General features: G+C 35.1%; 1 protein-coding gene across 1 annotated transcript; it reads left to right on the forward strand.

Moving 5' to 3' along the window:
- Positions 1–11,802: 11,802 nt before the first annotated feature.
- LOC109103195 (E3 ubiquitin-protein ligase RNF26-like) lies at positions 11,803–15,405 on the forward strand. The gene has a single exon (XM_042771155.1). The coding sequence runs from the start codon at positions 12,399–12,401 to the stop codon at positions 13,692–13,694; it is 1,296 nt and encodes a 431-aa protein (XP_042627089.1). The 5' UTR covers positions 11,803–12,398; the 3' UTR covers positions 13,695–15,405.
- The last annotated feature ends 87 nt before the right edge of the window (positions 15,406–15,492 follow it).

Here is a 15,492-nt window from a genome sequence, read left to right on the forward strand (position 1 = left end):
CGTGAAGTGCGGAGAGATGAGTGGGCGGGACCTAGTGGGCTGCGCCCTGTACTCCACACACGGTCTGCAAACACCAATGCACATCAAGAAAGGTATTATAAAACTATAAAACTTAAGAACATTTTTAAAGCGACAATATCATTTTCGTTTCCGAATTATGCAGGTATTTTGCTGAAAACTACGTATGCATAATGTTTGTGAACCCTAAAGAAATGTCTGCATGCATTTCATAAACATCTGCCTGAAAGAATTTGCCCCATTTATCTTCAAACACTGCTTCAGTCCAGAGATGCGCTCATGCTTCCCTGCAGAAACTGTCGGGTCTTTGATTTTGCTATTTCAAAACAGTGAAAGGTTGAGTTGTTCTATTGCTGCTGGACTTACTATTGTGCTTCAGTTCAGGGACTGACAATCTTGACTTTCTCCTGTAGCTTCTGATTTAAAGTGAACAATACTGATCCCTATTATTGGCAAATATTAGAGTGTTTTATTCATCTATACATATTGGCCGATATTGGATAGTGATTGATTGGATATTTTATATACATTTTTATATTTAGATGACCTGACCCTAACTTTAAGTTAATTTTCAAAAAACATAAATAATTTAATAACACTGCAAGTAATCTTTAGCAAATTGTAAAATGAATATACTTTATATATTTTGTACTGTGTAGTACTGTGTAGTACTGGTCTCCTTATATCGAAAGATTGGAAATTTGATCTTCAACCACCACCTACAGGTAACGGTTCATTTGAATCACATGCTGTTACTGTAACCCACCCTGTTAAAATCCACCTTGTGGTCATTTATCGTCCCCCAGGTCAATTGGGAAACTTCTTGGAGGAGTTGGACGTGCTGCTATCAAACTATCCTGAAGATGGTACTCCTCTGGTACTGCTTGGTGACTTCAACATCCACCTAGATAAACCCCCACGCTGCTCACTTCAACACTCTGCTCGCCTCATTTGATCTCAAGCGAGTCTCTACTACAGCAACTCACAAATCGGGCAACCAACTGGACCTCATCTACACGCGCTGTTGCTCAGTGGACAACACTTTAGTTACTCCTCACCTGCACACCTTGCCTACAAAACGACCACTGGCACGGCGCCAACTTACCTAAACTCACTAGTTCAATCTTATGCACCCTCCAGAAGTTTGCGCTCTGCAAGTGAACGACGCCTTGTGGTGCCATCCCAAAGAGGTTCAAAATCACTCTCACTGACTTTTTCCTGGACTGTTCCCAGCTGGTGGAATGACCTCCAGATCTCAATTCGAACAGCTGAGTCTTTACTCATTTTCATCTAAAGACTCATCTTTTTCGCCTGCACTTAACCAACTAATACTAGTACTTACCTTTTTCTTTTTCTTTGTCTATCATATTTAAAAAAAAAAAAAAAAAAAAAAAACCCTGGCTACGTGCTCTGTACTAGACTAACTAAGACTTGTCATAGCACTTGTATACCGTTGTTGTTCTCTCGTTGATCTGATTGTTTCTACTGTTCTCATTTTTAAGTCGCTTTGAATAAAAGCGTCTGCTAAATGATTAAATGTAAATGTAAATGTAAATGTAAATGTATAATGTTATGATGTTATGAATTTACTTGTAGCATTTGAGTAATTTTAGTTTTATTTTTTAATTATTTAAAACAAATGTATATAATATTTATATCAATATTTTTTTATATTCCTATTTGTACATTTTATTCCATTATATTAATTTTAAATTGTATATGAATATTTAGCACATATTGGTCATAACATAAAATTATTGGCTACAATGATATTGATACAACAATATTTACTTCTGGATCATTTTGTCTGATAAATCAGTGAAAATAATAACATGATCATTTAACTGGGTTCTCTTATTTAGTTAATGAAGACCTGATCACAATGCAGGTAAAATTAATGTACTGTATACACAATATTGAATGTTTTCTCTTGATAATAGATTTAGTTACTGCTGTTTGGCTGAGAGATATGGGGCTTTGTATGTCTTCTGAAGTATATAATGTATATTTTATGACATGCAATTTAAGCACATGAGCAATAGCTTGACCTGATAATTATTCATATACGACAGAGCTTGAAGTCTTAATCAGTGCCTTCTGTATTTATCAACGGTCATTATAAATGCTATTGTTCTTGAAAATAAGGCTTTTAGTTGGCTTTTTAAATAGTTTCTAAATTGACTTCATTTGAACTGTCTAGCATTAGTGGATGAAAAACAGATTCAGAGATCCTGTAATCTGATCATCCATCCAATGATCTACTGCTGAGAACTAATTACAAGACAAACCAAAGAATATGTATTTGAAAACAGGCTGAAGATTTCCTGTGGGACTAAAGTTGAGAATCAATTTGACATGGTTTACTCCCTTGCATGACCCACCAAGTCAAATCCCTTTTGAGATGCTCATTTTTAGATTCAGAGCTCAGCATAAAGTGAAGGCAGTATTTCATCAGAGTAATAGGTTGCTGGCTGTAGTTTGTGAGTATGATGTTAACACCTGTGCTCTGGAGACCTCATGTAATGTTTGCACACCTGGAGGAGAGTGCAGCGTTGCTCTGCTGACTAAAAACAAGAGATGCAAATTCAGTTAGTCACATTTTACATCACTTTATATATCAAAATACAATTTTGTAGAGATCTGCAGAGAGTTTTACAAATTAGTTTGGTTTAAATTTTATTCCTGTAATGCATTCTTCATTTCATAGTATAAGCTAGAATAGAATAGAATAGAATAGAATATAATAGAATAGAATAGAATAGAATAGAATAGAATAGAAAATGCTTACTTAAAGGGATTCTCCACCCCAAAGTGAAAATTTTGTCATTAATCACTCACCCCCATGTCGTTCCAAACCCGTAAAAGCTCTGTTAGTCTTCGGAACACAAATTAAGATATTTTGGATGAAAACCTGGAGGCCTGTGACTGTCCCATAGACTGCCAAGTAAATATCAGTGTCAAGGTCCATAAAAGGTATGAAAGTCGTCGTCAGAATTCTCCATCTGCCATCAGACGTGCAATCTGGTTTATATGAAGCGACAGGAACACTTTTTGTAAGCGAAGAAAATAAAAATAATGACTTTATTCAATAATTCCTTCGTCAACAGTCTCATCTGTGTCTCTCCATAGCACTGTATGCTCATCTACATTTTGGATGCCCTGAGGGTGAGAAAATTGTAAGCCAATTTCTTTCTTTTTTTTTTTTTTTTTTGAGTGAACTATTGCTTTAAGTGTGGCTGAAGTGCCATTCTGGGTTTGGAGTGTCACATGCTCCCATTTTATAAACATAACATCAATTGGGTTTAACCTATAATTGTGGTATTTGCAAAATTAAAGAATTTTGAAAGTACTACCAATAAATTATGTTGTAAAATGCCATATGAACATGTTTAAAGACAAGAAAAATACAAAATTTAGACAAGCATATACTGTAGGGTATTCATGTCTCTCTTTTCAGCACATTAAAGGTGGATCATGTTAGACAAATTCTGCCTAACACAACATGTTGCTCTGCAATTAGCACCATCCACATGTCTAGGAGAAAAAGCAACACAGTCCTTTTTTATCAGCAAAAACCACAATATATAACAGCTGCTATTGTGTTACCTTGAGTTGTAACTTACAATAGACAATCAGGTGTGATTTTACTGATGATGACCCACCATAATGATTAATATCTGTAAAGCCCACATATCATTGTCTTGCTTCCTTGAAGTTGTGGAAAGAACCATGCTATTCCTTCCATGACAGGAAGGAAGTAGAAAAGAAGTCATTCCTTCCATTCTGGACCCTGGGGAATGTTTTTTTGGAGTTGTCTGCTTGTATGAGAGGGGCTATTGTCTGTTAAACACAAGGGTGGTGGCTGTGAACGTCTGAGGAGTGAAGGGGGCTCAAGGGCAGGGAGCAGAAGACATTTAGGGTCCTATATGTGTGCAAAAAAGAGTCTTCACAAAAACAGGGTTTGTTTCAAGAAGACACTGACATCCATGGTCTTGAACATGGCGTAAAGGATGTTTCTGTGGTGATGGGAAAATATAAATAGCAAGTTGGATGTAAAAATGTTTGACCTGGTCTTTTGGGAATAAATACATGTGTTTTATAGTTTTTCAATGATTTATACTTTTAAAAAATATTTATTTATTTATTAATATATATATTTTTATTATATATAATATATGTTCTCTCTTTCTCTCACTCTCTCTCTCTCTCTGGTAGGTGAACATGGTAGCCTGAAATAAATGTTAGCCTTTGTGGCTTGAATATGCATATCTCATAATATTTATAGTGCAACTATGCAGCATTTGCATTGTTTGGAGTATGAATCTGATACAGAAAGATCACGGCCTGGTAAAAATTATATAGCTGGGAAGGCAAATTTTCACAGACCAAGATTATAAGACCAAGGGATTGTCCAACTGAACATACCAATATTTTCTCTACCCCCTTCATTCTGCCTTCCTATCCTTCTTTTTAAGCTCACTCAAGTGTTTAATTTGGCTGGAGCTCGTGGGTTGCTGTAATATGTGAGGTCGTAGCCTACAGAGATTTAATGTCTTTTATCTTCAGTTGATTTCATCTAAGGCTATGGCTGCAGTCAGCTGTTGTTGTTGTGTTTCTGTTTGTCTCTTTTTTCTGTTCTCTTCTTTCCTTCAGTGATTTTGCTTGTTAACAAGCTTAGACAAGCTGAGAGGACTCTATAAATAATATATGAAGATTTTGTGGCTCAGATAAGGTCCAGTGTGGTTTATTTCTTTGCTCTTGGCGGACATGTGGCATTGATATGGCTTGCTTAATATCTGCTAACACTTAAATTTGATGGTGCTAACAGACATTCTTCAAGTATTTTCATGTCAGCTTACTCTACTAACTCTAACTTAACAGTCTATTAATACTCTAATGAGAGTTATTGACGTAGTTTCAAATTAATCAGTTAGTTGACATGTAGTTGCAAAGGTACTATTAATGTGGAAAATGGCCTAATTATGTAAAGATAATCTGTTAAAAACAGTCAATCTTTTACATTAATGCTCACACATGAAAAAAAATTAAATTAAATTAAATTAAATTAAATTAAAAAATAAACATGGAAACATGATGATTTTTAAAACTTTTTTCATAAACTGAATATTATAAACAGTATCATAATCATCCTTTTTATTGACATTTTAAAACAGAAGCACTTCTTCTGTAACTCTCGATTTCCAGCAAACTGATCCTGTATAATCTGATAAAATTTACTGTATGCCTTCAGTGCAGTGTAAGTTTCTTCTGATAAATGAAATACATTAAAAATGTTGTTATTTCAGGTCTGTGCAGTTGCCTTTAATTATGAAATATGCAGATCAAATTGACCCACAAGGTTTATAATCATAATATAAATTTCTAAGTATTCCACAACACATCAGAGTGTCTACAATTTAGGCATGTTTGTGACCCTAAGTGAGAAAAAGTCACAAAATTTCACAATAGGCATTTAATAAGCAAATAAACAGAAAAAGATTAGCCACAATAACTCTCTCTCTTTATTAATAACAGGTTTAATGTGCTCAAAACAGTTTGCTCAATGAAGTGAGAAAAGTGAGAAAACCCTTAATTACTTTAAGCTTGTAAAAAAAGTCTAAGACAAGTTGTTACTTAGTGAAGTTTAACTAAACTAAGTGAACCTAACTAAAATGAGACTTATCAAATTAATTCTGTTGAGGTTCTTCCAGCTGATTACTAACTACTGTAACAATAACAGATATTGCTCAATGAATAAAATTTCACTGACAATATTGATTAGCCAACAAGCTAAGCAAACTAAGCTCCATGACAGTAGCCACAAAAACTCCAACATGACAGAAATATTTCTAAATTTCAACATAACTAAAGGACTAATAACTGTTTCCCTTAACTTAAAAACTAGAAAATAAATTCAACATTTAATCCCCTGATTTAGTTCATGCAATGCATGTTGGGAACTAAGAAATCCACTGTTCAGTTTCACTTGTCAACAAACATGATTTATGTATTCTCAACACAAAAGGATAAGGTGGACTGCATGAAATGTAATTCATTGTGAATTGTGTAATTCATTCAAGAATATTTCTAATTCAACAAAACGTGTGCTGAGAAACCGACATAAAAAAAAAAATTCCATGTTGTCGTTTGAACAGAATCCAACAGCTATCATAATGTTTTCTTAAGAAATGGGTCAATGAAACAATAGAATAGCCTCCAACACGATGACCTGTTGTCACAATCAAGATACCAGTATTTTGACTTAACAGTCTATTAATACTCTAATGAGAGTTATTGACGTAGTTTCAAATTAATCAGTTAGTTGACATGTAGTTGCAAAGGTACTATTAATGTGGAAAATGGCCTAATTATGTAAAGATAATCTGTTAAAAACAGTCAATCTTTTACATTAATGCTCACACATGAAAAAAAATTAAATTAAATTAAATTAAATTAAATTAAATTAAAAATAAACATGGAAACATGATGATTTTTAAAACTTTTTTCATAAACTGAATATTATAAACAGTATCATAATCATCCTTTTTATTGACATTTTAAACAGAAGCACTTCTTCTGTAACTCTCGATTTCCAGCAAACTGATCCTGTATAATCTGATAAAATTTACTGTATGCCTTCAGTGCAGTGTAAGTTTCTTCTGATAAATGAAATACATTAAAAATGTTGTTATTTCGGGTCTGTGCAGTTGCCTTTAATTATGAAATATGCAGATCAAATTGACCCACAAGGTTTATAATCATAATATAAATTTCTAAGTATTCCACAACACATCAGAGTGTCTACAATTTAGGCATGTTTGTGACCCTAAGTGAGAAAAAAGTCACAAAATTTCACAATAGGCATTTAATAAGCAAATAAACAGAAAAAAGATTAGCCACAATAACTCTCTCTCTTTATTAATAACAGGTTTAATGTGCTCAAAACAGTTTGCTCAATGAAGTGAGAAAAGTGAGAAAACCCTTAATTACTTTAAGCTTGTAAAAAAAGTCTAAGACAAGTTGTTACTTAGTGAAGTTTAACTAAACTAAGTGAACCTAACTAAAATGAGACTTATCAAATCAATTCTGTTGAGGTTCTTCCAGCTGATTACTAACTACTGTAACAACTAACAGATATTGCTCAATGAATAAAATTTCACTGACAATATTGATTAGCCAACAAGCTAAGCAAACTAAGCTCCATGACAGTAGCCACAAAAACTCCAACATGACAGAAATATTTCTAAATTTCAACATAACTAAAGGACTAATAACTGTTTCCCTTTACTTAAAAACTAGAAAATAAATTCAACATTTAATCCCCTGATTTAGTTCATGCAATGCATGTTGGGAACTAGAAATCCACTGTTCAGTTTCACTTGTCAACAAACATGATTTATGTATTCTCAACACAAAAGGATAAGGTGGACTGCATGAAATGTAATTCATTGTGAATTGTGTAATTCATTCAAGAATATTTCTAATTCAACAAAACGTGTGCTGAGAAACCGACATAAAAAAAAAAAATTCCATGTTGTCGTTTGAACAGAATCCAACAGCTATCATAATGTTTTCTTAAGAAATGGGTCAATGAAACAATAGAATAGCCTCCAACACGATGACCTGTTGTCACAATCAAGTTACCAGTATTTTGTTTCCCTTGTGAGAGAAGATTTCCACAAGGAGCTGACAGGAGCACTTAAGGACTGTCGTCACTGAGTTTAATGGTCTGGAAGTGACCTGTTGGAATGTAAAATACAGTTATGTTTTGCTTTATGCTCTAGAGAAGAAGAAAATCTGTCAAAGGAAATCTATTCTCCAGGGCTTTGTTACTTCCAAATGGGGGCCTCTGATCAGTACAGTTTGTTTATTTTCCCAAGAGGCCCTCAGCTGAGAATGTCTGTTTGACCTCAGATGAAGGTTAAAGAGTGTTCGACCAGCCCTGACAAATGCTCAGCAAGGCAGCAGTTGTGCGTTCCAACCTCTGATCTATAATAGAGAACTGGATTGTTCATGACGTCATGAAAGTGAAGCTGCCGAGCCGCCATATTGGTAATCCCTATAGTATTCCCATACATTCCATTAAATTGATAGGAAATCGTATAAATTTAATGAGAAAATATCACCTAAAAAGTCAGCGTTTTTAAATCTGAAGTATCTATGTACATTCTTGCAATGCAAACACCCTAGGCATGTAAACGGTTATTTTTTATGTTGAGAATTTCCCCTACTTATTAAAAAGCTACGTTCATTACAGTAGGCTAGCGAACATCATGAACACAACGGACACGACCTCAACATATATATATATATATATATATATATATATATATATATATATATATATATATATATATATATAAGAAATAGGCTATATTTTGTGTTGGATCAGTTACCTGTGTTGGCGGCGCACAGCAGACAGACCCACCTAACTAGGGATGTAACGATTAACTGGCGAGCTGGTTGAAGATCGATTCAAAGATGTGACGATTTAAATCAGTTGAGATGATAAACAAATCGCGATTCATTTAGGTTAAGGAGTTTATATGAATGCATGTCTGAGGGGAACTTACTGTCTTTAGAAAAGTTTAGATGGTATTTTTTCTTTTCATCTTGCCTCTATATAATGCATATTAAAGTTAATAAGTGCAGCACTGATTCGTTTACAGCAGAAACCAAGGAAACGCTTTAAGCGCCACCTGCTGGCAGAGAGTGAATCTACGTCTCATTCAGCTCATCTGCTGTTTCATGCAGATATTTTTATGTATAGTTTCACAAAACTGAACTCAAACCATTCTGTTTTTGCTTCAGAGTTTCTAAATTATACAATCTAATTTAAATTAATAAATAACTCTTAAGTATTTTCATGTCAGCTTACTCTACTAACTCTAACTTAACAGTCTATTAATACTCTAATGAGAGTTATTGACATAGTTTCAAATTAATCAGTTAGTTGACATGTAGTTGCAAAGGTACCATTAATGTGGAAAATGGCCTAATAATGTAAAGATAATCTGTTAAAAACAGTCAATCTTTACATTAATGCTCACACATGAAAAAAAATTAAATTAAATTAAATTAAATTAAATTTAAAAATAAACATGGAAACATGATGATTTTTAAAACTTTTTTCATAAACTGAATATTATAAACCGTATCATAATCATCTATTTTATTGACATTTTAAACAGAAGCACTTCTTCTGTGAGTTTTGCTGAAGCTTAAATAGTAGAGGATCCACTAGTAACTCTCGATTTCCAGCAAACTGATCCTGTATAATCTGATAAAATTTACTGTATGCCTTCAATGCAGTGTAAGTTTCTTCTGATAAATGAAATACATTAAAAATGTTGTTATTTCGGGTCTGTGCAGTTGCCTTTAATTATGAAATATGCAGATCAAATTGACCCACAAGGTTTATAATCATAATATAAATTTCTAAGTATTCCACAACACATCAGAGTGTCTACAATTTAGGCATGTTTGTGACCCTAAGTGAGAAAAAGTCACAAAATTTCACAATAGGCATTTAATAAGCAAATAAACAGAAAAAGATTAGCCACAATAACTCTCTCTCTTTATTAATAACAGGTTTAATGTGCTCAAAACAGTTTGCTCAATGAAGTGAGAAAAGTGAGAAAACCCTTAATTACTTTAAGCTTGTAAAAAAAGTCTAAGACAAGTTGTTACTTAGTGAATTTTAACTAAACCTAACTTAAATGAGACTTATCAAATTAATTCTGTTGAGGTTCTTCCAGCTGATTACTAACTACTGTAACAATAACAGATATTGCTCAATGAATAAAATTTCACTGACAATATTGATTAGCCAACAAGCTAAGCAAACTAAGCTCCATGACAGTAGCCACAAAAACTCCAATTAAATTAAAAACTGCTTATGTTGCATGTATGCAGCATCTTTGTTTGGATCATGATTAAAATGCAGTGGTTGCCTCTAATTTTAAATGGAAAGAGCATGGACAAAACCTTATTTTGTTTATATGAAGATATTTATTTTTATTGTGTTACTTATTTATTTGATTTGGGGCTTGTTTTAAAATTTCAATTTAGTTTTGTTATTTACATTTACATTCTATTTAAATTTTGTCATTTAGCAGACGATTTTATCCAAAGCTACTTACAAATGAGGACAATAGAAGCAATCAAAACCAACAAAACAGCAATGATATGCAAGTGCTATATTAGTATATTATTATAGTTATATTATAATTTCACAAAAAAATTTACAGCATTTTGTCCAAGCAATAATAAAAGAACACATTTAATTCATAATTTGTCTTAAATATCATTTTGTTTAAAAAAATAAAAAAATAAATTGTGAATCGAATCGTGAATCGAATTGAATCGTGAGTTGAGTGAATCGTTACATCCCTAACCTAAACGGTTTAAATATATCGCTTATCCTGCCCAAAAAGATCATAAACATTGCAGATAACATCTGAAGTAAAAATGAATTTACATACACATAACATAAAAACTAATCCCGTTTGACTGATTTGCTTCAAATCGGGTAATTTTCGGTTAAATTTCGGTTTGCATGTGACTCGATGGTGTTCTCTGCCGGTAGGGATTAGTAAGATGGCAGATCGAACACTTCCGGTGCTGCCTGTTGGCAGTTTAGAACGTGATGAGCAATCCAGTCTTATATAGATCAGTGGTTACAACACGTCAGATTGTTTGTAGATTTGCATGTGTGTGTGTGTGTGTGTGTGTGTGTGTGTGTGTGTGTGTGTGTCTTTTGCCCTTTAAATATTAACAGAGGCATTAATAAATGCAATACTAGGTAATTTGGCTATTCTTTCTCTTTTGTTCAGTAGCCTAAGCCAACCATCAGTCATATATTTTCTTCAATCCTGACTGACATAAATGGAAACCATCATTTTGTTTATTTGTCCAGCTCAAATGAGCAGACAATATCATTATTTCCTTGGATATGTAGAACAATTTTTGTCTTATCAAGTCCACTTCATCATGACAGAACAGATACCGTGATGGTTGAGCTGGGAAATGTTAACAACCAAATATTCTTAATTCTTCAAATAGTCTTAAAAATAACTCGGCGCGGGGCTAGTTGTCACACATTTTACTCCAGGAAATATTTCTCAGTGTAAAACAGTCATTTTAAACAGTGAAACAATTATGATATACAAGACAATTCATGAAAATGAAGCAAAAAAATAATAAATAAATAAAAAAGAAAGAAAAGAAACATGCATATCAAACATTATACAAGTTGTCTGGAAGATATTATAGCATATGAAAGACATGTGACAACTTGCTATAGCAATAATATGATAATATTGGTATTTTAGTCTTTAAGAGACAAATTTGTGTAACTGGACTTTTGATTTTAACCCTTTATATCCTCTGTCCTATATTAGAAAATGTTATGGCATTGCTTGACCATTGTAATCAAAACTTAAAAAAAAAAAAAAAAAAAACATTTCAAATGGAAACAAAGTGCATATTGTAGACCATGTCCAACATTCTAAGGACAAAAGTCAATTGCCTGAACCAACCAACCAACAAACAAATAAATAAATGCAGTGGTTCAATCAAGCAGCCTAAATAACTTGAAATTGAAAATAGCATGGATAAGGATTTATTTGTTTTGACTATCAAATTTCACTATCATTTATAATTTTTTCACACCCTCTAAATCTTCACCAAAAAAAAAAAAAAAAAAAAAAAAAACATAGTATTTTTTAATATAATCGATGCATTCAGAATAAAATGGTTAAAAGAAGGTGGAAAGGCACATTTCTGCGCAGCCCGAGCGCCGGATTGATCCACTTCAAACACGTGTTGTAAAGCGGAAACAACGGACTGAAACAGCGCGAGAAGCTTTCGATTCTATCTCACTAATAATCCAAACAAACGAGAGCTTGTCGTCGTCCTGGAGCTTTACAGAATAACGCGGAGCTTGAATTACTCCCTACCAAGTATGAACATCCACGTGGGATACAGCTTTACGCATCCAGCCAACGCCAGCAGTTTCGATTTTCAAACGTAAACATCCGCCGGGCAGTTCCCGTCCATGTGTGCGCAGACACTTCACTATGCTACCCATGTTCAGGATAAGTCTTTCGGTCCAAAACAGAGGACATGCCATTCCCAGCTAATGGTCAGTTATGATGCAACTGGAGCGGATTTTATTTAACCCCAAGTGCTTTGTCAAGGCGTCAGCGTTACTAAAGATGCGAATGGGTTAGCACGCAAGCTAACTTGGCTACGAGAGCTGTTTGTTTGTGTAACTACATACTCAACTATGTCGTTTGACATCACAAATAATAAGTCAGAATATATATAATCCATTTTGGCAAACAAAGGTGACAGTTTCACAATCGGACATCCTTATTATGGGTCTACTGAACTTTGTTTTTACTTCAGTTGGAATATGCATAGATGTCATTTGCCTCCTTCTGGATTTAAATTTTGTGATTGTAAACTCAATAATTCAGCTGTTGGTGGCAGTGATTTCCTTTGTCAATAGTTTGCCCATGCTACTCACAAATTCAGTGTCGGAGTGCTGGAATCTCACTCTGCTTTGCATCATCACCATGAGGGACGGAGTGGCCTTTGTGACCCATAACATGGTCGGAGGCTGGATGCAGCTGCTGGGAGGCGTCCTGGAAAGCTTTAAGATGATCGGATACCTGTCTTCGCATCTACTGCTCCGCACCAAAGAGCTTCTCCACCGCGGGCTATTGTCAGGACATGGTTTTCTGCGACAGGCCTGGGAAGGCTGTGGAATTGTGTTCAGCTTGTTGCTGTATTTCATCAACACGATCATCAACTTGCTCCTCATTGGCACGCAAAATTTATACTCTGTGTTGGTCAGCGCGGTGGAAGCGTTGTCCTGTCCTTTACAGAAAGCTCTTGAACTGACTTTGACGGTGTTGACGTTTCTTTACAGCAGTCTTGTCGGCACCTCCATCCTGCTGTGGACTCCATGCAGACTGGCGATGGAGTTCCTGGGATCCGTGTGCCATGTGTTTGTGAGCGTGTTCCTGCTCAACTCTTACGGGCTGCTTCTCACATTGCTCATCATCGCAAGTGCCACTGTATATCTAAACCCTGCGCTCCCACGACATGTATGTTTGCATGTGATCAACTACATCAACACTGTTCCCATCATACGGTGTCTCCGGAGGGCTCTACACCGCCTCTTTGTGCTCGAGAGGAATTTGTGGCAGCGCTTGGCCTGGTATCACAGCCAGATAATGGTTCCTGCAAGGATGGAGGTTGCGGAAAGGGACGTTAGACCGCCAGATCACAACCCCGAGCCTCAAGCTGACCCAAACGCAGCAGGCGAGGTAGCAGAAAACGCACCTGAGGATGCCCACCAAGTGGACGACCCTCTAGACCTGCCGCTTCCCAGTTCCAGCACTCGCAGGCCACTCCGGAAATTTCCTTCGGAGGACAGTTGCAAAGGCCCTCCAGCTGACAACCTGCTGAATCTTCTGCAGGAGCAAGAGGAGAGGAAGAAGTGCGTGATCTGTCAGGACAGCACCAAGACTGTTGTGCTCCTGCCATGCCGTCACTTGTGCTTGTGTAGAAACTGCACCAACATTTTGCTCAGCCAGCCTATCTACCAACACAACTGCCCTCTGTGCCGCCACATGATCCTTCAGACCATGGACGTGTATCTCTGAGGGAAGCGTTTACGGATGTGTTTCTGTCATCCTCAGGTTTTTGGAGCAGCACTGTTCCTGAAATGTGGGAAACCACTTTTTCCTTTTTCATAGATGGCCATTCCACTACTGTTGCTTGTATAGAGATTTAAATCACAACCTTTTGTAAATCGTTAAGGCGAGGCTGACAACAGTGACCGTGCTTTCTCATGATTTTATATTCATTGTCACTTTCAGCTTGTAGAAGCAATAGCACATGAATGTAAGCTTTGTATTAAAAAAAAAAAAAAAAAACATTAAAAATGGGGTGTTAATCTTGAGGATGGAAGATTTATGACGTTATTGTCGAGTGTTTATGGGGAACAGTTGTATGCTACAATACTAACCTTGGGCCTTATAGTATGAATCGTAAAAGTGATCAAAGGTTTCATGGGAACCTTTGAAACCTCACAATAATCCACAAGTAATTTACATGACCTCACAGTTGTGAAGTGTAAAGCTGTTTTTATAATAGGCAGATCCATCAAGATATTTTTAACTTCAAACCATTCCAGTCAAGTTCTCTATCCATAATATTGCTTTCCCCAGTGAAAAAGTTGGCTCATTTGAATCAGGGGAGAAATATGCACAAATCAAGCACCATTTACAAGCAAAAACTAATGGATTTGTATTTTGGCCAAGAGATGGATTTGTTTCTTACATGCAGCTTTTCAGTGTTAATTGATGGATTGAAGTCTTTTCAAGACAGTTACCTCTGGATTATTGTGATGTTTATGGAGAATATTTGTATAATACAATACGAACATTGGGCCTTAGTATGATTTGTTGTCTGCATAATTTTTTGTGTGACTGTAAAGGTGATCAAAGGTTTCATGGGAGCATCTACAACATCAGATTGATTTTTTTATTTTGTATATTTTTTATGTTGGAGAAAATGTAATCATTCCACCAAAGCTGTTTTGCACTCTTTTTAAATGAGTGTCACTACAATATTTTTTTACAAGTTATTCTACAATCTGATGATGTATTCGTGCTGTTTTTGTCATTTATTATTGAACAGCATTAAGGCTTTCTCACTGCTCAAGTGTTATTGATTAATGCATTTTCAAATCAAAATTTTGTCCTTGTTTTTTTTTGTTTTGAGAGACAGTAATTAAATTCAATTCAATACCGGTAAAAACAGAGTGGAAGAAAGGCTTTTAGCTCAGATTTGTCCAGAGGATGTTAGAAATCACTATTTTGGAAAACATCTTATGCATTAGAGAAACAAGGTAGAGGCTTTTCTGGTTTCTCATCTCAATTATTTTGGTCATTTTGGACCCATTCAGAAAGGCACAATGTGCAAGACAATCAGGTGCATTTAAAAGAAAGAAAAAAAAAACACTTGCAAGGTCCATGCAAGTTGTTGTCCTTCCTAAAAAATATTTTTAAAAAAATGACTCCATATAGTCCCTAATTATTTCTGACACTCTCAATTCTGCACAATGCAGGTGACAAGCACTAACCCATGGTTTATTATTATAATTTTAAGGTTTTTAAAGAAGCTGTGATTTCATTCCCTATTAAGCTCCAAGCCTTTTTTATTCTTGTACCACAGACATTTGTTTTCTATGAAGGTCTCCAGTGATTATGTTTGTGGGTAGAGCAGATGTCTGTCTCTCCAGAGGCCTGTATAATATCAAAACCACATTCACTGACTATCCAGATGAATAATAAACAGTATTTGACTGTGCGGTCGTATTGTCTTTGTCTTCAGCTTGTAGTAGTTTCATCATTGGACTAAAAAGCATTTAACAACCATGTCTTTGATTGTAATAAA

Source organism: Cyprinus carpio, chromosome A15, assembly GCF_018340385.1.
Source record: "Cyprinus carpio isolate SPL01 chromosome A15, ASM1834038v1, whole genome shotgun sequence".
Lineage (NCBI taxonomy): Eukaryota > Metazoa > Chordata > Actinopteri > Cypriniformes > Cyprinidae > Cyprinus > Cyprinus carpio.

Coding starts and splice junctions, on each gene's coding strand:
- LOC109103195 (XM_042771155.1), top strand. CDS start 12,399: ATGGGTCTACTGAACTTTGTTTTTACTTCAGTTGGAATATGCATAGAT.